The 24,793-nt window shown below is 43.0% G+C and overlaps 1 protein-coding gene across 1 annotated transcript; it reads right to left on the bottom strand.

The window, feature by feature from the left end:
• Positions 1–241: 241 nt before the first annotated feature.
• Positions 242–23,758, bottom strand: ALAS2 (5'-aminolevulinate synthase 2). Its single transcript, XM_082864535.1, has 11 exons — positions 23,704–23,758; positions 18,547–18,742; positions 17,782–17,904; positions 16,820–16,930; positions 14,214–14,436; positions 13,477–13,661; positions 10,451–10,630; positions 7,826–7,990; positions 6,983–7,251; positions 4,408–4,570; positions 242–514 (listed from the first exon to the last, which is right to left on the bottom strand). Exons 2-11 carry the CDS (start codon positions 18,710–18,712, stop codon positions 351–353), a joined length of 1,749 nt encoding a protein of 582 aa, XP_082720661.1. The 5' UTR covers positions 18,713–18,742; positions 23,704–23,758; the 3' UTR covers positions 242–350.
• Positions 23,759–24,793: the final 1,035 nt, after the last annotated feature.

The following is a 24,793-nucleotide window of genomic DNA, read 5'->3' as shown; positions in this document are numbered from 1 at the left end:
TGTTGAAACCATGGGGAAAGAGCCATTTGATATAAACCTGCCAAATGTCCTGGCTCTTTGTTTAACTCACTGTGTAGTTTTTGGCCTCTTGCTCTTTCTGGATCTGTTTCCCTATCAGTAAAATGACCAACAGGTGATCAGTGGTTTCCTCATGGCTCTGCCACTTGTCTGAGGGGGTCATGTATAATGTAGTTGTCTGTTCTCTGTCAAACAAAGGGCTACAAATGCTACACTTTGCTCTTTATTTTCAGGCTCAAGTCAGCGAGAGGCACACAACAAAGCAGAGGACAGGAGGCGGCCCAGCCCCAAGAGAGGTGCAGGTGTGGTGGGGATCCAAGGCAGCTTGTTTCTCAGGCATAGGTGGTGACATACTGGGGCCCCATGTTCCCAAAGTAGGAACGTTCCCACTCACTCATGAGCTCGAAGTGCACAGGACGACGACAGAAGTTGCAGGCAGCTATAGATACATCCTGGAGGGGCAGCCCCACCTCAGTCCAGGCTGCCAGCAGCTTCTCTGAAGGTAGTGAGGGGAGGGGAGGGAAATAATTGGTTAGAGTAGGTCTTAATCCCTGTGTCACATTACAGATGTGCCAAGATATTGATCCCCCCAACCCTTTGAGATGTCTCGGAACCAGAGGTATCCTCCTCAGTTTGCTCCACCGTGTGCTATGAATGTTAGCATTTGTGTATGGGTGCTGTGATGTATAAAAGTTTGAGAAGCACTCATGTGACATAATTTGAAGCTATACTGACCTGGCCTGAACCAAGCCTTAAGTACAGGACATGCTGTGGCTCAAGAAGTGAATCCATCTAGTTGGAAACTCCTAGCCTGGTGAGGAAGGTGACACTGACAGTACCCACACAGTGTCGTCAGTATTGTGACCTGGGAGCCTGGGGCAGGGGTTTTTCCTAGAGGGAGTGGGAGCCCAGAGGACAGAACCTGACCTTGCTGTCAGAAGTACCTCAGTTGTGTCTCTGTCCCTGGCTTTTTTTCATGCCTACTCCCTGTGTGATCTCATCTAGTTTTATGGCTTTAAATACCATCACATGCTGATGATTGTGAAATTTTCATCTCTAGCCCAAAGCTGTATCCTGAATTCTAGACTTGTGTATCCAATTGCCTTTCTGTATCTCCACCTGGATATCTAGTAGGCATCTGTAACTTAACATGAGCACAACTGAGCTACTGATCTCCCTACTCTCCACCAAGTCTACCCTACTTTCAGCCTTACCCATCTCAGTTGATGGCAATTCCAGTTGCTCAGTACAAAAATGTTTGAGCCATCCTTTATTTTTCTCTTTCTTCCTACCATACATCCAGTCTATCAGCAAATACCATTGGCTCTACCTTCAAAATCTGACCACTTCTCATCACCTACAGTGCTATTTTCAGGTCTGAGCCACCATAATTTCTTAACCCGGAATATTACAGTAGCCCCCTAATGGATCTCCCTGCTCCCAGTCTTTCAGTCTATTCTCAACATAGAAGTCAGAGAAATTCTTTTAAAACCTGAATCAGATATGTTACTCCTCTGCTTAAATCCTTCAGAAGGCTCTCCATTTCAGAGTTAAAGCCATAACCCTTCCAGTGGCCTATAATACCCTACACAGTCTAGCCCACATTGCCCCTCCTCAGTTTTCTGTCTCTTTCCCTCTTGCTCACACCACTCCATCCACACTCATCTACTTACTGTTCTTCAAATACAGAAGGAATACTGCTGTGTTAGGGTCTTCCTTGTCTTAGGCTGTTCTCTCTGCCTGGGATGCCCTTCTCTTAGATTTCTGCCCAGCTAACTCCTTCACCTCCTTCATATCTTTGCTCAAGTGTCACTTTGGTTGTCTCTACCCATAACACTCCATTTAATGCTACAACCCTCCTCCAAGCTAGCCCATGTATCCCCCCAACCAGCACGTTTTTTCTGCTCTATTTTTTTCCATAGTGCTTAGAACTACCGTGCTATTTAATTTGCACTTACTTTTTAAAGTGTTTTTTGACTATCTCCTTCCACTAGAATGTAAGTTCCAGAAGAATAGGGAATTTGTGTCTGTTTTGTTTACTACTGGATCCCCAGCACCTAGAACAGTGTCTAGCACACAGTAGGTACTCAATAAATATGTGTCGAAAGAATGAATGAAAGGATGCCTGATTAAGTCTAGAAGATGAAAAGAAGTAAGCCAGAGTAAGGGGTGAGGGAGGGCATTCCAATCAGAAAGGAGCATCATTAGCAAAATCCCAGAGGTAAGAGGCTAGAGCAAAATGAGGGAACTATAAATCATTCAGTGTAGCTGGAGAAATAAAATGAATGTGGGCAAGAAGTGAGGGCATAGAGTTCACCATGTTGAAGGCACTGAATGCCATGCCAAGGAGCTTTGACTGTTCTCCAGGCCAGTTGTCTCCAATTTGGGGGCTTATACATCCTATTAGTACAAAAGTTGTAGTATGTACCTCCAATGTATGTATTTTTTATATACTATATACGTATATTATTGTCACTCTATATATTAGAGATCAATATCAGTCACGCTTAATTTCCTATTTTTTAATATAAAAAGTAAACATAAAATTCTAATAAATCCCCTTACCCTATGGATCATCTTGCATACCTCACCTTGGAGACCACTGCTCTAGTCTAGACAATAGGGAAAAATGAAGAGGTTTAGGCAAGACAGCTATATGGTCAGATTTTTAGAAAAATCCCTCTAGTGGTCAATATGGATAAGGGATTAGAAGGAAGCAAGAGAGAAGCAGGAAAATTAGGAAGAAATCACATTGACATGGCTTAAAGAAGTGGCAGTGGAGAAAAGACATTAGAGAGCGATTGTAGAGAACATTTGCAAGATTTTGTGATGGGTTGGCTATGACATTGAAGGACTGACTGGTGGAGTCATGGTGGATGCCTCATATTTCTTTCCTGCAAAAGCCCAGCATAAATGGACACTCAGAGAACTGAGAGTACTGAGAGGTCTATAATTGAAGCCTGGAGCAAGTGAGAGGACTGAGCAAAAGGTCCAGAAGTCTAGATCATTAGTTCACAGAGGTAGTATACAGATCTAGTGGTATGAGCATGGATGTAGAAACAGACTCTGCAGTTCAAATCTATTAGCTGTGTGACTTTGGACCAGTTATTATATATTTTTATGCCTCAATTTCTACATGTATAAAATGGAAATACTAATAATACCATCTGTACCCCATGAGGATTAGATGAGTTTATACATGTAAAGTGTTTAGAACAGTTCTTGGCACGTGGTAAATACTTAATAAATGTTGGCTAGCATTATTTGATGTTTTTAAATGAATGAATGAATGGCACCTACCTGTCTTTTCTTCCCGGGACTCTCATTCTGCCTATGCTCCAGACAAACAGAATGACTGTTGCCCATGCCTGCCCTCTGTTTTCCTATCTCTAGGTCCATGCTCATGGAATTCCCTTATTCTGGAATGTCCTTACACCATACCACATGTACTTCAAGGTGCAGCAGGACTTCCTTACCAATAAAGCCTCTTTAATTTCACCCTTCCTATACCCTCTCTAGCCATAAATGAGCACTCTCCTTCCAGTTCCCAGAGTACTGGAACTCATCACACTGGACCAGTACGATCCATGTTTATGTCTGTCTCCTTTGCTATACCATCAACTGCCTATGTGTCTTTCACCCAACAGACCTAGAAAGAGAACCTGCTCTATGCCAGGCCCTGCACCCAACAGGAATCCAGTAAACTTTAGGTGAATTGACTAAACTGGCATCTTTCAGAGTGCCGAATCCTAACCACTAGACCACCAGAGAGCATCTAAACTGGCATCCTTCAGGATAAAACCCAAACTATTCAGCTCTACAAGCCTCTAAATCTTGTGTTGTCTTTGTAGGTTCATAGATAAACACTGCCCTCCACCCCTCCATTCTTACTACCCTACATTCCAGTAACAACTGCTTATTCTTGATAAGTCCCAGGCTACTTCTCACCCTCCTCCTTGCCTTTCTTCATGCTCTTCCTTCTGCTAGGAATACCCCTACTACACCCTCTTTCTTCTCTTGGCCCAATACCACACAGCTTTGTAAGACTCAGCTCAGGTGTCACCTCCACTAGGAAGCCTGTCTTGAATCCCACAGGTTGCGTCAGGCCCCTCCTCTCTGCTCCCACAACTCCCCCATACATTGTCTTTGTTGAATTTTGATCAGCCCTTGAAGTCATTGTTTGGGTCTGCTATGATCTCCTCAACCAAACTGAAGCCGTATGAGTATAAGGACTGTTTCTCATTAATTTATGACCCTAGTATAGGGTCTGGCACATAATAGATGTTCCAGGAATATATTTTTAAACTGAATGGCATCCATTCTCAACTTCTTCACATACTGGGGCTGAAGGGAAGGAGAGTACTGTAGGCACCCATGTTGAGGACTTACCCACAAAGTCTTCCATCATCTGAGGGCTGTGGTGGGGGGAGGGTGCCAAGCGCAGCAGCTCCTCACCCCGGGGGACAGTTGGGTAGTTGATGGCTTGCACATAGATGCCATGCTTGGAGAGCAGGAGATCACAGATCCTGCTGTTCAGTGCTGCATCACCCACCTGGGCTCAGGAGAAAAGTCTGTCAGTATCTGCTACCCTGGGACCACTATCACTAGCTCCATTAAGTAGGTGGAGGGAACCAGATCAAGGAACACCACTGAATTTGGGGACATATTTTTTCATAAAAGGCTTAGTCAGTGGCAGGTCTAGAATTTCTATCAAGGAGTTGCTCAGAGGCAGCAAGCAAATTTGAGATACATGTACCTCAATGTTCATAGCAGCACATACACACACACAGTGGAATATTACTCAGCCATAAAAGAGTGAAATATTGCCATTTGTAGCAACATGTATGGACCTGGAGAATATTATACTAAATGAAGTAAGACAGAGAAAGACAAATATTATATGATATCACTTATATGTGGAGACTAAAAGATAATACAAATGAATCTATAAAGAAAACAGACTCACAGAAAACAAACTTATGGATGCCTAAGGGGAAAGGGAGGAGGGGAGGGATAAATTAGGAGTATGGGATTAACAGATACAAACTACTATACATAAAATACATAAGCAACAAGGATTTACTACATAACACAGGGAACTATAGTCACAGGGAACTATTAAATATATAACACAGGGAACTATTACTATCTTGTAATAACCTATAATGGAAAATAATCTGAAAAATATATATATATAACTGAATCACTTTGCTGTACACCTGAAACTAACACAATATTGTAAGTCAACTATACTGCAATTAAAAAAAAATGAAAGGAGGTGAAGGTGGCACTAGGGACCTTGTCTTGAAGTTGTTGGCAGAGCAAGCATACTTAGCTAGTATGTTAATTTGGGGTGCTTCTGAGTAGGAAGATAAACCCCCCCAAGCCACCTCTGGGGTGCTGTCACTGGGTTAATTAAAGAAACATATTTACAAAAGCAGTCTTTCAAGGGAACATTGGGTTGGCCCAAGAACAGTGACCATTCTCATCAATAAAGGTCACAAAAAATTGTCCTTACCATACCCCAGCTTACCGACACACACAAATAGATGTCATTTAAGAGTTTAAGAAAGAATTAGCAGTTCATTTTTTTAACATCTTTATTGGAGTATAATTACTTTGCACTGGTGTGTTAGTTTCTGCCGTATAACAAAGTGAATCCGCTATACATATACATACATACATGTATACATACATATACATATGTCCCCATATCTCCTCCCTCTTGCATCTCCCTCCCACCCTCCCTATCCCACCCCTCTAGGTGAACACAAAGCACCGAGCTGATCTCCCTGTGCTATGTGGCTGCTTCCCACTAGCTATCTATTTTATATTTGGTAATGTATATATGTCTATACTACTCTCACTTCATCCCAGCTTACCCTACCCCCTCCCTATGTCCTCAAGTGCATTCTCAAAGTCTGCGTCTTTATTCCTGTCCTGCCCCTAGGTTCTTCAGAACCTTTTTTTTTTTTAACATTCCGTATATATGTGTTAGCATATGGTATTTGTTTTTCTCTTTCTGACTTCACTCTATATGACAGTCGCTAGGTCCATCAAAAGAGTCATGTACCACAATGTTCATTGCAACTGTATTTACAATAGCCAGGACATGGAAGCAACCTAAGTGTACTTCGACAGATGAATGGATAAAGAAAGTGTGGCACGTACATACAATAGCGGTTCTTGTTTTTTTTCGGTATGTGGGCCTCTCACTGCTGTGGCCTCTCCTGCCGCGGAGCACAGGCTCCGGACGCGCAGGCTCAATGGCATGGCTTATGGGCCCAGTTGCTCTGTGCCACGTGGGATCCTCCCGGACCGGGGCACGAGCCTGCGTCCCCTGCATCGTCAGGCGGACTCTCAACGACTGCGCCACCAGGGAAGCCCCAGAGGTTCATTTTTAAAGGCAGTAAACACAAACATAGTTGGGAATCCAAAGTAGCAGCTAGCCCCATGGATTTTGATTTTCTATTTTCTGACTTCAGTTCTCCATTAAGAAATACATTTCACACCATGACCGTACTATACACACATACACATAAACGTGCATATACGCAACTGAAACAAATTTCTCATAAAACGATACCCTTACTATGTGTGATGTGCTCCAACATTTCCTATTCTATTTCTTCTATTTTTTAATGCTAATCATAACCCACTAAACTGACTTTGTGTCCCATTAATGGTCTTGATCCACAGTTTGAAAAAACTGAGGGTCAGGACAGTCTAATAAGCATGAGATAATAGCTAATGCAAAATAAGCATGAGATAATGCAAACAAAAAAAAAAGGACTGGCTAATCCAAAATGACTGATAATTTTTCAAAAAGGGCAACAAAACTGGCAATAAGGAGGATGATTAACAAGAAAGCAGAGTTGACAGGAACAGGTGTTGGTTTGCTGGGTGTGGGAAGGCTCCCAGAAGAGATAGGTAGAGAAGGAAATGGGCAGTGTGGGGCTCTCACCCGAATGGGGATGATGTGGCTGGGGCATGGGATGACAGGAAGGCCTCTGTCCATTAGTAGCTGACGCATGTGCTTGACATTGCGCTGGTGGGCCCGCCTCAGGGCTTGGCCCTCCTCTCCCTTGAGCAGCCGCACGGATTCCAGAGCCCCAGAGAGCACCATGGGAGGCAGTGAAGTGGTGAAGATGAAGCCAGCAGCATAGGAGCGCACCATGTCCACCAAGTCACGGGTGCTGGCGATATAGCCGCCCACACAGCCAAAGGCCTTGCCTGGAGACAAGGAGGAGAATGAGGAGGATATGCACAGACCCCATTATCAGTCCCCCAAGGAACAGGGTCATGCACCAGGTAACACAAGGCGGTATACCAAAAGCTGGAGCTCCAGACTCCCTTCACAGGCCTCTGTTCATCTCCCCTGTCCATGACAAGGCAGACAGAGCTGATAATTCTGCTGCTTTGAGATAGGACTTTCAAGGGCTGCCATATGCAATGACTAGATATGCAGGAGCTGGGTGGGACCATCAACTGGTTAGGCCCAAAAGTGGAGCTAAAATGAAGTTTGGGGCTGGGGTGGGGGAGGAGTTTAGAACCACAACTCTCCACTCACTGAGTTGAACTTGGCTATTTGGCCTGGCTCAGGGGTCTTCTCAGAAAACCCTCCCAGACTTTCTCAGCAACTCTGCAGTGGGGTGGGAGTGGGATGAGAGAATCCACGAGTTCCATAGCCTGGGGCTGTAAATTCTACCCGAATAGCTCCTGCAGTTGTGGGGAGGAGGAAGAAAAGGGTCTTCTAGGGGCTTCCTTTCTGGATTGTATATAAGGGCAACTCAAGGGACTCACTCACCAAGAGTTCCAGAGATGATGTCAATCTTGTGCATAATTCCATCACGCTCCCCAATCCCAGCACCCCGGGACCCATACAGTCCTACAGCATGAACCTCATCCACGAAGGTCAGAGCCCCATACTGGTGGGCCACATCACACAACTCCTCAAGGGGACAGATGGCACCTGAGCAAAGCCAACAAATAGAGGTAGATCATAACCCTTCCCCAGCTCCATCTCCAGCACGGAATTTGTGACCCATAACTACTTTAGGTTGGGAAAGGAGGTGGGTGTGCACTGTCAGTTGGGGCTATGCCAAACCTCTTTATATGTGTTGACTAATTTCACCCCACTCCCACCCAAGCTGTGTGTGTGTGTGTTTTCTCCAACCTGTGATTAAGACTTGCCTCTTTCTATTTTTACTTCATTCTGATAATATCTGTCATCTTGTTTATGCTATTTGCCAGCCTCTCTCTGCTTCTTTTTTTTTTCTGTACAAGTCTGTGTATTTCCATCTAGGATTGGCACTAGCCTATATGATGTCTTTGTTTAAATAAATTGAAAAAAATAACCTTTTGCTCCAGGTTAATGTAGTCCTGATTTTAGATCCTGCTCGCCCCCTCAGCCAAGTACTGTTGGCAGCCCTGTCAATATTATTATTCTTCACTGGTCCTCCCTATTTCTGTCTTTCTGGCTTTTTGTCACTATCTCTCTTTTTGTGGCTATTTCCATCTTTGTTTCTCTATTTTTCTATCTCTGCCTCTGTTTTTCTCTCTCCTCTCCACTTCCTCCCTCTGTCTCTTTGTCAGTGTCTCTCTCACTCCCTCCCTCACGTTCCTCTCTCACTTCTCTCTTTCTTACTGTTTGTGTCCCTTTTTTATCTACCTTTCTGACTTCAGACTTTTTTTCTCTATATCTTTCTCTCTTTCTGAGTTTCTTTGTGCCTCTGTGTCTTTTCTGTGTCTCTGTGGGAATATATTTCTGTCTCATCTCTGTCAATGTTGTTACTTGAGGGCCCCCACCCACAGACTCAGTCTCAATATACTGAATGAAAGTGAATTAGAAGTAATCTGTATGTTCCTGTACATTTTCCATGCAGATTTACCATTTTTCCCTGTTATTCTAGACATCTTCTATGCTGATAGTCATTTATAAGGTCTTCAAATGGCTGTGACTCTCATGTATAGACTTTGTGGCCACTCTACATATACAAGAACCCACACTTCTGCCATTCCCTATCGCTGGAAACTAATGGTACAGGGAGTTGGAATACAGAAGAAACTTCTTCTGGTGGGAACAGGGACTCCAGGCCTGGATAAAAGTATGTGAGCTGGGACAACAGGAGGGGAGAAAACCACAGGAGTTGGAGCCCAAGACAAAAAGGACAGTGTGATGGCTCAAGCATCATTTCAGTGGGAGGAATTCAGCCCTATGGTTGACAATTTAGGCAGGGTTTCCACCAGAAGAATCAGGAACCATTCATTTGCAAGTGTAAGGAAGCAGAATGGTTCCAACATGGCTTTCACTACAGAAATAATGAATTAGAGGGAATTCCCTAGTGGTACAGTGATTAGGACTCTGTGCTCTCACTGCTGAGGGCCCAGGTTTGATCCCTGGTCGGGGAGCTAAGGTCCCACAAGCCATGCAGTGTGGCCAAAAAAAAAAAAAAAAGAATGAATGAATTAGAGTAGTCTCAGTGGTAGAAATATAATCATTGTTAGTTGTAGAACTGTGAAAGAGGGCATGACAATACGTTCATTATATAAATTAACTTACTTAAATTCTCGCAGCTACTCTATTATTATCATCTCCATTTTTAAAGGTAAGGCAACTGAGACACAGAGCAATTAAGAAACTTGCCCAAGCTAGTAAGTTGTCATACTGGGACTTGAACATGGATAGTTTGGTTCAACAGCCTGTGCATCACCATTGCTTGATGTGATGGCACTTACATTGGCTAAATCAGAGAACACAGTGGACTCTCCTTTGTTTCACTTGGAAAAGTGACAAGTTGAAATGAAGTGAGGACCTCTTCCTTTTAATAAATCCAGAAGGTTATGCCTAAAACACATGACTTCTGCTTAAAAGGGACAACAATGGAATGATTTGAGCATCGTTTCAGTTGGGAAAAGAAAAGAGGTAGGATGATATTGGACCCTGAAAAATCTCCCAGGTAATGGTTTATGAAATTTTCTGTTGCAGAAACCAGACACTGGGATGATTGATTTGCACTTCTAATGGAGGGAGTGTCATGTGAAGGAATTGGAATCGTACATCCTAGGGTGCAGCTACTCACTTTGGCACCAATTTACTGAGCCAACCAAGACAAATTGCATACTGTCTCCACACTTTAGTTTCTTAACCTTTGAGATCAGTGTAATAGCTGCCTCCATCCTCTGGCAGTTACTGGTTGTGTGACCTAGGGCAAGTCACTTCACTTGTTTATGTCTCAATTTCCTCATATAAATAAACAGAAATAATGATAGCACCTACCTTATAGAATCACTGTGAAGATTAAGTGAATTAATACCTGTAAAATACTAATAATTTTGCTTGGCACATAATAAGCACTATAAATGTTAGCTGTTATCATCATAGTTTTTGTGAGACCAATTTTAGTAAACATACACTCACACATATACATACCATCCATGGAGTGAACAGTCTCAAAGGCCACAATTTTGGGTGTCTCAGGGTTAGACTTTTTTAGAAGTTTCTTCAGGTGGTCAGGGTCATTGTGCCTGAAGACAAACTTCGCTGCTCCACTATTGCGGATACCTTGGATCATTGAAGCATGGTTGCCTGCATCTGAGTAAATCTCGCACCCTGAAGAACCAGATGCATAATGCTTAAGCTTCAGTCCCAGTATTCACACTTCAACCTCAGGATTGACCTGGCAGGGACAGAGAGCCAACCCTTTCCTCCCTTTAAAGACTCTGCTCTGCTTCTCCATCCTCTGGAAGCCTTTGTAACACCTCTTCCTCTCTTGGAAGAACTCCTCTGCCCTGAAATTCTGACCCCTACACTCTTCCCTCCAGGCATTTCTAACTCTGGTCTGGCCTTTGACTATCTTGGGGTGGAGGAAATTTGAATTTCCCAAGAAGCTCCAGAGTTTCCTGAGGACAGGACCTAGGTTCCTTCTCCTAGACACCAAGATTAAGCCTTAGAAAGGAGTTTATCCCAGGGAATATTTGCTGATTTGGACTGATGCTAGATTCTTCCTGATCTAGATGAAATCCCACCTCTTCCAGGTAGCATCCTTCTGCTTATAGTTACAGGGTAGACACTCATCAGACTTTCACAATTTGAATCATAAGCTCATGACAAGTCAGAGCTGGAAGGGCCATTGGTGACCATGGAATCTAATCCCTTTACTGTACAAGTGAGGAAGCTAAGGTCCAGAGAGGGGAAGACCTTTCTCTAGGACCTGAGGAATGCAGGGCTTTTTACTGGACAATGCTGGGAGAACAGGTAGAGATGGGAAATTGGTGGATGGAGTTGATCCCTGGGCCCCCAAAACTGCACTGACATCAAGGAACTGTGGCCTTTCATTAGAGTAAGGGATCACTTCTACCTGTGGAAATCAGGCATGACTTCCTGGAGGACCTGCTGTGAAAGATAACTAGACTGGGAATTTCTAGGGAGCAGGAGCCGCATCTTTTTATCTTTCTGTCTCTGGTACCCAGGTTAAGACTAAGTGTACTTTAGATGTTAAGCAAACCTTTCCTGAATGAATGAACGGATAAAAAACAAATTACTGATTTTCAAGTGAGTGAATGAATATATGAATTAATATATTACTGAATGAAAGAGTGAGAGGAGGGGTGTCAAAAGATGAGCCTGAAGAGATAGGTAGAGGCCAGATTATTGAGGGCTTTAGAAGGCATTATAAAGAGTTTGGATTTGGTCCTAAGGGCAGTGGGGATCTATTAAAGGGTTTGGGGCAGGGGAGTAACAAAGATAGGTTTGCATTTTTAAAATGTGATCTGATTGTTGTGAAGAATATATTGTAGGAGGGCAAAGGTGAAATCAAGAAAATGATGTTGGTCTAGGTGAGGATGGTGGCAGAGGAAATGGAAAGAAGTTGAATTCTAATGGCTGAAGAGGGGGTTCACTGAAAACATTCCCAAAGATGTTGGCTTTAGCTGGGGTTATGTGTGATCTCGGAAAAAGTTTCTGAGAAGCAGTGGAGGTGTTTACAGTGTGCTGAAAAATAGACAGGAACTGAGGAAGTGGATAACAAGTGTGGAGACTTCTCTCAAGCAGTTTGGCTGTTATAGGGAGGAGAGAGAAGGGCAGTAGCTAGAGAGTGATGAGGGCAAGTGTTTTTTTTTTTTTTTTTTGAGATGCAAAAGACTTCAACATTTTTAAAGAGAGGGAGAGGCTAAAGATACAGGAGGGAGAGAGAGAACTCATAGATCAAGGTTCCTGAAGAGGTAGAGGACACAGAGCACCAATGTAAGAATTAGTCAACAAGAAAAAGGGCACCTCTTCTACTGTGACAGGAGAGAAGGAGAGAGGAGAGGACATAGGGGAATGCTCATGAGTTTATAAGTAGTTTGAGGCAAGAAGTTGAGGACATTACTGCGTGGGGTCTTCTATTTTCCGTGTGGTAGGAGGTGAAGTCATTTGCTGTGGTTGAAGGTCAGGTGGAGGTGTAAGAAGGCTGAAGGGATCGGGGTTTGGCAAAGTTACCTTGGAGACTTGGAGAGCTGACTATGAAAACAGGATTGCCAGGCAGCATAGAGGACCTGGTAGACATTGGGGATCATGAAGTTTTAGTGGCTCCCATCTGAGCAATTATATAAGACCAGGATTGACATAAAGAAGGTGGAGAGGGCTTCCCTGGTGGTGCAGTGGTTGAGAGTCCGCCTGCTGATGCAGGGGACACGGGTTCGTGCCCCGGTCCGGGAGGATCCCACATGCCACGGAGCGGCTGGGCCCGTGAGCCATGGCCGCTGAGCTTGCGCGTCCGGAGCCTGTGCTCCGCAACGGGAGAGGCCACAGCAGTGAGAGGCCCGCGTACCGCAAAAAAAAAAAAAAAAAAAAAAAGAAGGTGGAGAGTTATATTCATCCAGAGTTGGGCTATGATGGAAGGATGACAGGCATATGAGTTGAAGACATTATTGGCTAGAGAATGGGGGAGTAGGAACATGGGATTCAGATGGGATCTAGTGTATAAGTGAAGGGATTGGCTTTAGGCAGAAGGAGAGATGCGCTTTCAATTTGTAAAAGGAAAGAATGAAAGAAGGTACATGAACAGTCAGATGAATTTGTGGATTTGGTGGCTATAAGTTAAAGGAGCTCCTGTCTGGTGGCTTCTGTTTTCTTTGTGTTGTAAGATGTGAGGTTATTTGCTAAGAGTGAAGGAGGAGGTAGCTACAGGTTTTAGAAGGGGGAAGAAAGTTTGAAAAAGTTGATGTAGGGACATAAAAGGACTGTTTATAAGTGTTAAGAGTGCAGTTGAGTTGGGAAATGATAAATTTATGATGTTACCCTTCTGTGAGGTTGGGATATAGTCATCCAGTGTTGAGGAGATGCAAGGTGGGTAATAAGGAAGGGCAATGGGAGCAAGTGAACTCAGAAGACAGGGAAGGAGTGATGGAGGCAGTAAACCTGGATGCTGTAGTGCAGGATACCACCCCTGAACAAAGCTCAGGCACCAGGCTTACCTGGCAAGATCTTGGCCAAGGTGAAGAGAGTAGAGTCATTGGCCACAAAGCAGGAAGAGAATAGCAGGGCTGAGTCCTTCTGGTGCAGCTCAGCCAGCTCTTGCTCCAGCTCAACATGAAACCTGCTGGTACCCGAGATGTTGCGGGTGCCACCAGCTCCAGCTCCGTGACGCTGCAGGGTCTCTCTGGCCAGGAGAAAACAGAAAGGGGACAAGGAGAAGAAATTCTTGTCAGATTCTGAGGAACTGGGTAGGTTTCTCTTCCTTGAAGGGGGTCAGTATTGATTTAGTGACTCTATGAGCTGTGTCCTATATGACCAGGTAGAGGGCAGGCTGGGAACAATGGGGAGAAATGGACCTTCCTTCTCAGGCTGAAAGCACTCAGGGATGGAGGGAGAAGCCATGTTGAGCTTGATTAGCTTGGAAGACCTTCTAGAGGAGTTAGCACATCATCTCTGGCAATACTCATTCTGCAGCCAGAGTAAGAACTCATAGAGAGTGGGCCTTGCTTGGTTTCTCATCCTTTCCTTTGTAGCACTGGACACCAAAGAGTTTGGAAAACATAGCTTTTGACTTAGTTCATGTCTGAGGATTAGATTTGCTGGAAGACCTTGGACAAAAGGGGTGTTGGGTGGAAACAAGGTTTCCACTGTCAGCTCTGCCTTTTCCTTCCATGAGTGGCTTTGGCTCTTCTCTGGATGTCTCCCCACAGCTCATGGCTCAGACCCTACTACTCACTGTGTGGCTTGCAAGACCCGAGGGTGCCGGCTCATGCCCAGGTAGTCATTACTGCACCAGACAGACACATCCTTTGAAGCCACAGATGCCTCAAAGAAGTGTTCGGCAAAGGGGTATGCATCAGCCCAGCGGTTCACAGTTTTGAAAACACGGTAGGTATGGTCCTGTTTCTTCTCCATGATCTTGTTCCTAAAAAACTGGTCATAACCAAAGACATGGTTTCCTGCAGGAGTAGAAATAGGGATGAGAAGAATTCATTTTAAATTACTTCCTGGCTAGTCCATATTTTATTCATGCTGTTGATTTGGTGTTCTCCAATTCTCTTTCCATTTATTCATTTATTTGATCAGTCATTAACTTACTGGGTCACATTAACTCTCTACTATTTCATTCAAGCATCCCTTTGCTTACTCACTGACTCATTCACTTAGTAATTTATTTATACATTCACTCAGGCTTCCTACCCTTGGCATGGCCTCATCTCTTTTCCCAAGGTTAGTATGGCACCCTCCTTACTAGAATCACTACTTCTAGTTTCAGTGGAAGAATGTTGATGGGTCTAGTTTCTAGTCATAGCTCTGCCACTTCCTAGTTGTGTAATCTTGAGCAAGTCATGAATCCTCTTAGTTTTAATTTCCTCATCTGTAGAATGGGATTAATAATATCTTCCTTGCAGAATTGTGACCATCTGATGACAAACAGAATGTAATACACCCAAACTAGTGTCTGGCACATAGTAGTAGTATTATGATTATTGTAATATAGTAGTAGTAGTAATAATAATAATAATTTTAAATAATATTATTATAACCAACATTTAATAAGTGCCTATTACATGTAATACCCTCTCTTAGGAACTTACAGATATTATTCCTCATAACAACCCTATGTGGTAAGTTCTATTAGTATCTCCATTTTACAAGTGCGGAAACAGAGGCTTATGGAGGTTAGGTAACTTGGCCAAGGTCATACAGCACATAAGTGGCCTACAAATAAGTGACCTAGAGTCTACTTCTTTAACCATTACCACTACAAAATGGAGCAACCCTACTTTTAGGATAAATTGAAATAATGTATGCCAGTGGGCTTGTTGAACTCCAGAACTCTATCCATGAGACAGAAATCATGATTGTTGCAGATGGCAACTTATATGGTAGGGGGGTAAATTGGAAACATCTTTGCTGTGGGGATGTTTGGAAATATGTACCAAGTGTTTTTAAAATGCACATGCTGACATACCTAGGGGAATATTTGCAGCATGTTTAACAGAAAAATTGATATCCAGAATTTATTTTTTAGAAACTCTGAACAATTATTATGGAAAATTTTAACCCAATAGAAAAGTGGGCAAATAATATAAACAGACAATTCAATAAATGTAGAAAAAGATGCTTAATCGGGGAAAATCAAAAGGCAAAAACAAATTTTCACTCATCAAATTGATAAAGATTTTAAAATGTGATAATACTAAGTGCTGGAGAGCGTGTGAGAATATGGATTCTCTTTGATAACTGGTACACCACTTTGGAGGACTAATTGGCAATATTTATTAATATTGAAAATGTACACACCCTTACGTCCTGAGAATCGTCACCTCTTAGTGTTTATTCTAGAGGAACACTTACCTATATACATGAGGTACATTCAAGGATGTTTGTTGCACCTCTGTTTGTAATAGGAAAAATTGGAAGCAACCCAATAGAGGAATAACTAAATACTCTATAGTACAGCCACACTAAGTCTAAGATAATACTATATATTATCTTTGGATACATTTATATGTATGTAAAACCAACATACAATGTAGAGTGGAAGAATACACACAAAAAGTTGGAAACAATTACCTGAAATATAGGTGCTTGGTTAACTAAATGATGTTGCATTCATGCTACAGAACACATTCAACCATTAATAATTATTATGCAGCTCTATGTTTAGGGACATTGAATAATGCCCCTAACATATTGTTAAGTGAACAAAGCGTAATAACAAACTCCAGGTGGAATAAGATCACATTTCTAATAACAACATGTGTGTGGAGGGAAGTGTAGTTGTGTGTGTGTGTGTGTGTGTGTGTGTGTGTGTGTGTGTGTGTGTGTGTGTTTAGTCATAGGAAAATATCTGGAAAAAGTATGACAAAAAGCTAATGGTGGATGGTGGAACTCTGAGTGCTTTAAATTTCCCTCTTTATATTCTTTTTATATTGGGAAAATAAAACATTCTATTATGAAAAATGAATATAAACACATATAAGAGAGGGGGAAAAGGCTCTCTGCAAAGGATGAGAGTTTTTGAGGGAAACATGGAGAAGAAATAATAGGAATACACCTAATATTTAATGAAGCTTCATAACAAGTTAGAAGCACTTCCATAAGTGTAATTTTATTTCCTTCTCATAATAACTTGTTGAGTTATTAAAATCTCACTGGAGGGGAGTGACTTACTTTCTAAAGCATGCAGATACAGCAAGTGCCAGCATTAAAATTTAAACTCAGATTCCCTTTGGCTCTAAAGTGCTTTCTTGCCATTGCCTCTACTGTGTCAGAAGCCCTTTCAGCATTCCTTCCATATTCCTACCCCTTTTACTTCCTCCTCAGCAAACTCACCAGCCATGTTGTTCTGAATCAGGTGTGTGACCTTCTCTGAATTTTTCTCTGGCTCCTGGGGACTGAAGAATGGCTTCCTCAGGCTGGTTGAGGCCAGGGAGATGGGCAGGTCTGAGAAGGAGTATGGGATTCGTTGGCCATGAAAAAAAGGGGGGAAAAAGAAAGCATGTGCTATCTTCTTTAAACACAATACAACATATAAATATTCAAGTTTAGGAAGGAGGGAAGCCTTGTACAGAGAGAAGAAATATTCTGAAAAGTTAGCCCTTTCTCATCTCCCCAAGTGGAGACTTATATGTCAGGAAGCCATCCATAGGCTGAATTACACTTCTCTTCACTAGGACTTTCCCTTGGGTGAGACAACTGGAGCAGCAATGCTGAGTCTTTCACTTGGAAGGTAGATGCAGGACAGTGTACCTTACTCTTCTTTTCTGAAAGTCATTAAAATTCAATTTTGAAATTTTTACTCTTAATTATATCCCAAAAGGGTCTATGAAAAATGTTGACTGTATGGCCAACTCTCAAGTGTGGCCAACTCTCAAGTGTGGCCTTCAGTGGTCTGCACCAATTGAGTTCACCTGGGCTCCATACCCTTCTAAAGAATGTAGCTGCTTCCAAAACTCACTCCTTTATGCAAATCCAGATTGTCATAGAGTGGTATTGCTTAAATGTGGGAGCCCAGCCTGTTGGAATCCATTTAGCCACTTGGGAGAGAGGAGGCAGAACTCTAGAGGGCTCATTTTAGACTAATAGCTAAAAGTTACAGAAGCATGTATGTATGTTGGGGAGGGTGCATTTCAGTGCACAGTCTATACTATTTAGTAACATGGTTCCCCTGGAAAAGACTGGACTTCCATCATGAAATGTATACTAGCTGCCCTAAGCTGCCTAGCTCAGGACTGTAATAAAGTGAAATCAAGCATTAGGTGTAGAGGTTACATGAGGTGGAACTTAACTCCAACCTGTCTTGAAAGTCTTCACATCCTCCTGGACTTCTGGGGCTGCCTTCTGCACAATTTTACTCTTCCCATCCTGGAGTTCCAACAGCATGAAGGGACAGTGGCTCTTGGCCCAAGATGGAGAGTCTACGTAAAGTTAAGAGAGTAAGTGGCAGTGAGCTTCTAGCTGTAAGTTTAACAGTGGTCACTGAGAAGTACTATATCTCAAAGCTCTATCTCAGGCTATGGTAGAGACACAGAGATGGATGTATCTGGTCCCTAGGGGAGTTCCTGAGTTGTTGGGGATGGCACATACTGAAGACACATTATGAGCAGTGCTGGGATTGGAGGGAGGACATGGGCTAGAAGAGGAAAGGGACATGACCCAGAATTGGATTTGGACAGGCTGGAAGTCTAGGTAGGCTTCATAGAGGAGATGATGCCCAAGTTAAATGTTGCATGAGAAGTATGAGATACTCTAGTAAAGATAATGGGAGAGAGTCATTTGACAGGTGCAAAGACACAGAAACTTAAGAAAACAGAGTTAATCCAGACAACTTTAGTTTCAGCATGACTGGAGTATATAGAATGTGAGGGGAATGAGAGTGAAACTCCTTTTAGAGATACTGCCAGAAGTCAGAGGCCAGTGAACTCTTAGGCAAGCTCATTCTTCCTTGATACTTTTCACATGAACCCTTCCAATTATTAGGTAATGATGACCAATATGACTTGGAATCTTATCTCTAGGATCCAGACATTCTCCCCCATTTGCCAGCAGTGACTTCTTACCCCCTCCAGCCTTGGTTGCCTTAAGGTGGATTTGAGAACAGGTTGTTCCTTGGGTGGCCAGGATGGGACAGCGTCCAATACCAAACAGGAACTGGTGAGTCTTAATCATCTTGCCCAGGATGGCTGTGGGGCTCCGGATAAGCACTGGGCAACGCTGTAGCAACATGGCTGCTGCCACCCTCTTGAGCCCGAAGTTCTGCATAAGATGTGGAAGAGATGAGATTCCACCATGAAGACCTGGCTGAAAGCCAAGGGTCATTCTTGTGTTTGATCCTTTGCCTTTAGCTTCTCACCCAATGCTTGCCTCCCTCCCCAGAGATGCCTTTATTGTCATTTCAGGGTAAGAACTTTCCAAATATTAAAATGTACTAATAGGGCATCAGAGAGGAAGAAACAGGAAACTGATCATTAGACAAAAGAGGTGAAGAAAAGAGTTCCCACTGGAGGTCAGAAAGCCTGAATTCTGATTCAGACTCTGCCACTGACCTGCTCTGTGATGGTAAGGATCATTGAAGTCTGATTGTGTGTGGCAGGATGAGAGTTGACAACCCACCAACCCTTTGATCAACACTTAGGGCTAAGACTCTTTCTAAGAATATTGGCCTCAGCCAAATGAAGATTCAACCTGCTAATGCAGACAGATGCCATTGACAAGGGCTCATGAGGCTTCACTCAGAGTGTTTCCTGAGCAGACCCAGTCAGAGAGACAAGGAGCTTGAGGCCATAGGTACCAGCTTAAGTAGATTCAGGAAATAGGACAAAAGGGCACCATGTGCCACGAGACAGATATTTTACTGTCTTTGAATTTTCTCCTGGAGTTTTGAAAATCAGATAGAGATGTAGGTGAAAGCAAGACCCAAGGAATCTGGGAAACAAGTCTATAGGTGAATGAAAGAGGCAGAGACTAAGACAGAAGAGAGAATCGGGGTGGGGAGAATATAAGAAAAAAATACACATAGTAGGCATTCAATAAATATTTGTTGAATTGGGGAGTAAATTAATGAATGAGCAGGGACTCAAATGGAGGAAAGAGAAGAGAGGAAGGGTCATAAAGAAAGAAAAATTAGGAAAGATAAAAGGAGGAAAGTAAGAGAACAAAGGTGCAATGGTAGTAGTGGAGTTACAACAGAAATAGCGGGAGAGAGATCAAAGCAAGAGGAAAGGGGACAGGTAGAGATAAGAACAGGGAGAAGAGGACTGATCCAGAAAAGCAGAGGACAAGAGGATTATGGGAAATATAGAAGGTAGGGAAAGAGACTGAGATAAAAGAAAGAATGAAAGAGAGAAGATGAGAGAAGAGAGAGAGGGAGAGAGAAACAGAGCAGAGGTAGAGTTAGAGACAGATAGACAGAGGGACAAAAAAGGGATATGAGGCGAAATCAAGGAGCATGGCTGAATATACAAAGACTCAGAAAACTGAAAGCAGGAGAGGAGAGAATCCAGCAGAGGCAGAGAGTCAGTCAGGAACAAAGGTAAAGGAGAAATTCTGTCAGAGATTGTGTGGGTGGGGGAGAACAACAAAGAAGAGCTAGGGAAAGAGGATCTTGGCCCTCCCTACTGAGGGAGATTAGAGTGAGACTGAGTTAGAGCTAAGATCAAAGGATAGAGACAGAGAGATGGCTAAGGTGGGTTGGGGGTTGTGATGAGGGAGGGCTGAGACATATAAAGACAAAGAGAGCTAGAGATAGCAAGAGGGAGAAATAGATTAAAAGAAAAAGGACAAACTAGAGATCCAGCATCAGAGGGTGAGACAAGATATGGGACAGGATAATGGGAGAGAGATGGAGGAATGTGGTAAGACTAAGGCCCTCCCACCACGAGGAGAGCTACTTAGTAGAACCTAACAGCACCTCTAGTATTTAAGGCTTTATGTTGTGAGGGAAAAGTGAACAGGAGGAACTCGTGGCCATGTCGTCATATGACAACCTCCTTCACCTCTTACAGAGCAATACTCCTCCCTTCTAGATCTCATAGAGCAAACACCCTCCTCCTAACTCACAAAGCAGCCTCTTCCCCTTGTTCCATCCCAGAGCATCCTCCTCCAACTCTCACAGGCTGTCATAAGAGCATACGTTGGTATGTGCGGTAGGGTGTGTGGGTCCTGAAATTGGGAAAGGCCAAGGGGTGTTGAAAGGACTAATGAAACTCATGTTAAGACTTTAGGAAAGTGCCTAAAAGAAAATCTTAGCTTTTCTTATTTCAATTCCAGCTCCCCAACTCCTTGTTGGACGTTCTTGGAAAGTCACTTCCCCTCTTTGGGTCTCAGCTTTCATCAGCTGTCAAATGTAAGGTATTTATGTCTACCTCATATGGTAGGTAATGAATTGGATTTGATGCCTACCTTATATCTGGAGATATGAGTTTCCCTTCTCCTGCCTTCCTGCAAAGGCTAAACTGCTTGGAACTGAGCCTGCAGACCACAGATAAGGCTCCCAGAGTTTATCACGTTTAGGGTCTGACCACTCCCGAAGCTGAGACCAGGGTGTGGAAGAGAAGAGGAGTTCCTTTCTAGAATCATGTCTGTGCATCTGGCTGGGGCTGACCCTAGCTATTGGTGGTGAGGGGGGCGGATGGCCCAGGGAGAGGAGGCAAAGCAGATGGCCAGGTTCCAGGCTCCTGCAAATTCCTTTCCCCAACATTAACAACAATAATGACAACATTGGGGTATGTAATGTGAAGAAAAACCCCCAAGAGTGGAAGCAAAGTCCAGTCCTGCCTTTGGATGATGGTGAATCCCACCCCCAGGTATAAAAACAGAAGTTCAGTACACACATCATCTCTAAGGGGCTTTCGGCCATGATATTCTCAGGGACCTGGGAAAATATAGGCTACTTCTTGGAATTTGTTGAATTATCAAGTTCTTTCAAGCTTCAGTTCCAGTTTCTCTGTTCTGGCACTCCTTTCCTGGAATTTGCCCTGCCTCACTCTGCCTGCCCATCTTGGGCTCTGTTTCCATTCTATCTTACTACCTATCATGAGACTGGAGAGAGTAAAATCAAATCAAAGGAGTATTTTAGGCAATTTAGGGTATTAAGAGCACAGCCTCTGGAGCCAGACTACTTGCATTTGAATCCTGGCTCTACCACTCACTAGCTCTGGGACATTAGAAAAGTCATGTCCTCTGCTCTATGTCTTATATCTTTAAAATGTAGATAATAACAAGGACAATCTACTTCACAGGGATGTTGTGAAGATCCAGTAAGATAATCTATATAAAGTATATAGAAGAGTGCCTATCCTAGAGTAAATGCTGAAAAAGTGTTATCTGTTCTTTTTTATATTCTACATTTTCTATGTAGGGAAAGTGAAGGTATAGTCAAGGGAAGTAACATCATGAATACACCAGACCAGGTCTGGAAACTTGATTCTTGTCTCAATCCTGATTCTTGTCCTGATTCTGTTACAACTTACTATATGAACTTGGGCTCTGTATTTTCCCTCTCTGGGCCTCAGTTTCTCCAAAAACATTGGACTAGATAGCTCCATAGATTCCATCTGGTTCTACCAGTCAAACACTCACAGAGTTCTCACTGTGCCATACCCCTTTGTAAATGCTTCACATACATTGACTTATTTAATCTTCATGACAACCCTGTGAGTTATATACTAATATCAACTTTATTTCAAAGATGAGGAAACTGAGGGCCCAAAAGATTAAGTAACCTGTTCAGGTCACAGAGCTACTAAGTAGGAGAACCAGGATTTGAACCTAGTCAATCTGGTTCCAGAGCCTACTAACTTAACCACTATGGATCTATGATTCTAATATTACTACACATTAGCCTGACTGAGAGCCTGACTCCAGGCATAAATCCACTCTCCTACACTAACAGGTCCCTTTCTGGGACACTTGATTTTGAGTTGTAACCAATGCCTTTACCACAGGAACAGATTTCTAACTGAAGCAGAATTTCAGGCACTGGTGAACATTCATTCATTCATACATTCATTCATTCCATTATTTAACAACTTATGCACCAATCTTTGCCGGGGTCTTCTTAAAACAATGCTTTTACCCAAGGAGGTAACTGTGAAATTTTGGACCAAGTGATAGAGCATTACTAGAAGATTTTCCCTACACCTTAAAATCCTCTCTCGTGTCAGCAGCCAATCTGCAGTCCCAGAGATCAGAGGGGCCAACCACAACTCTACCCCAGGAGAGAGCCAGAAACCACTCATTGCAGCGTTCCTCGATCTCTCTCTCCCCTTTGTGGCCTGCTTTGAAAGAATCAGTTAAGTCTGGAGGGGATGTGGTCACTTCTCTTCAGGAGTTGGAAGCATCAGGATTTACTTCCCTTCCTAGCACCCTCTCCCCATCATGGAAGAATCATAAAGAATTTTAGATTCCTGGAATCAGAATCAGAAATTCTTAGAAACAAAAATTTAGAAGACCATGAAATAAAACTTAGAAGAGGTTGTGGAAATCATAGGCCAAGCCCTTTTTTTCAAAGGATGAATGATTTGCCTCACAGTGAATTAGGGTGAGAAAACAAATCAATTGACTTTCAGCATAGGGCCCCATTCTTCTCCCACCATCTCCCCTTATTTCTGCTAATTATTCAACTCTCAATTCCCACAAATCTCTCCCTTCCCAATTCATCATTCCCACCACCCCACATTCACTTTGTTTTCTCTCCCTACCTCTGGCCCTCTGGGGTCTGACCCATTGAGCTCTGCTGTCAGCCAAGGAGAGAGAAGGAGTCAAAGTGAGGGAGGAATGGAGAATTGCCAAAAAAAAAATACCAAGACCTCTTCTTGGGAGACAGAGAAGGAATGGAAGAGATAGAAAAACTGCGAGACTGAGAGATACAGAGTAGAAGAAAGAGATGGAAAGGGAGAGAGAGATTTAGAGGAAAAGATACATATAGACCTCAGAAAAAGGAAAAATAAGAGAAAGCTAGAGTGTCAGAGAATGATGAAGTAAAGTGAGTGATCTTGAAAACTAACAGAGGAGAGGAAACGAGGAAAAAAGACAAAGGAAAGCTGAAAACTGGGAAAGACAGGAAGAGACATAGGAGGCAAAAAGAAAATGACAGAGTGACAGATTCTAAGGAACAGACAAAGTCAGATCTAGTCAGGCCAGAGAGTCAGCATATACAGCCTTGAGGTGGGCAAGCAGACCAAGAGAGAGGGCACCAGGCTGAAAGCAACACTTACCTGTTGCCCTGCACTGAGGACGAACGAACGACGGGTTGGGTGCTGTGGGTCAGGACCTGGTTTTATCCCTTCTCCCTTGGCTCAACTCCACCCACCCCGCCTTCTGCTGGCCTGGCCCTGCATTGGCCCCAAAGGTATCTCAGGCCCTTGCTAGAGATAAAACCCAATGTAGTCCCCTCTTGTCTCCCACCCTCACCCAGCACCGGCTCTCCCCTCTCTATTTTCTTTCCCTTCTCCCTCTGGAGTAGTAAAATGAGTTTGCTGGGCTTTGGAATTAGACCATCCCTATATGGCTAGGGCACCTTGAGCAAAACCATCTATCTCTCTGACCCTCATTTTCCTCAACTATAAAAGGAGGGCAGTAAAAGTCAGAAGCAACTGTAGCACAAGAGGGAAGGGCTCTGTAACAGTTAGCTTCCATAGATGACATCCAGGTCATTGTAACAATTCAATAATATCATGTACAGAAAACACAACACAGTGCCTGGTCCAAAGAAATAACAGCTAATGTTGATTGAGTGCCTACTATGCACCTTTGTTAAGTGCTTTACATGGATAAATTTAGCCCATCCTCATAAGGACCTTATGAGAAAGGTATTATTATTCCCATGTTACAGATGAAGAAACTAGGGCTCAGAGAAGTGAGACAACTAACTGATAATTACCGAGATAGTAAGTTCAGAGTCCAACTATGAACTCAGGCAGTCTGGTTCCAGAACCTGTACTCTTTAAGCACTATTCTCCCTTTCAGGATATACAGTTAAAAATTTGAAGTTCTCTATTTCCTCTTTTTATTACCAACTCCTTATCCCTTTGTAATTTTCTTCTCCTCACTATCTTCTTTTTTCTTTCTCAATCCTAGGGCAGCAGGACGATGTCATAACCAGGCAATTTCATCTGTGGAGCAGATTATCATCATTAATAGTATATTAACATAAATGGAATCATACTCTATAATGATTTGCAATTTCCTTTTTTTCTATTTGACCACATGGCAATATGCCATGTAGTTCTTTCCATATAAATTCTTTCTTTTTTGTGGAGTCATACTATTCAAGAATCTGAATGTTAACATTATTTAAACACTCAC

The sequence above is a fragment of the Leucopleurus acutus genome, assembly GCF_964270905.1.
Source record: "Leucopleurus acutus genome assembly, chromosome: X".
Classification (NCBI taxonomy): domain Eukaryota; kingdom Metazoa; phylum Chordata; class Mammalia; order Artiodactyla; family Delphinidae; genus Leucopleurus; species Leucopleurus acutus.
Note: the sequence above shows the minus strand (reverse complement) of the source record. Positions and strands in the feature narration are given on the sequence as shown.

What these genes read in the sequence shown, in the direction of transcription:
- ALAS2 (XM_082864535.1), bottom strand. Translation starts at nt 18,712, where the DNA reads ATGTTGCTACAGCGTTGCCCAGTGCTTATCCGGAGCCCCACAGCCATC. An exon ending in CTTGGCCAAGATCTTGCCAG is followed by an intron (nt 10,631 to 13,476) that starts GTAAGCCTGGTG and finishes CTGGTTCTTCAG; the next exon opens with GGTGCGAGATTTACTCAGAT. An exon ending in GACTGTTCACTCCATGGATG is followed by an intron (nt 7,991 to 10,450) that starts GTATGTATATGT and finishes GGCTTTGCTCAG; the next exon opens with GTGCCATCTGTCCCCTTGAG.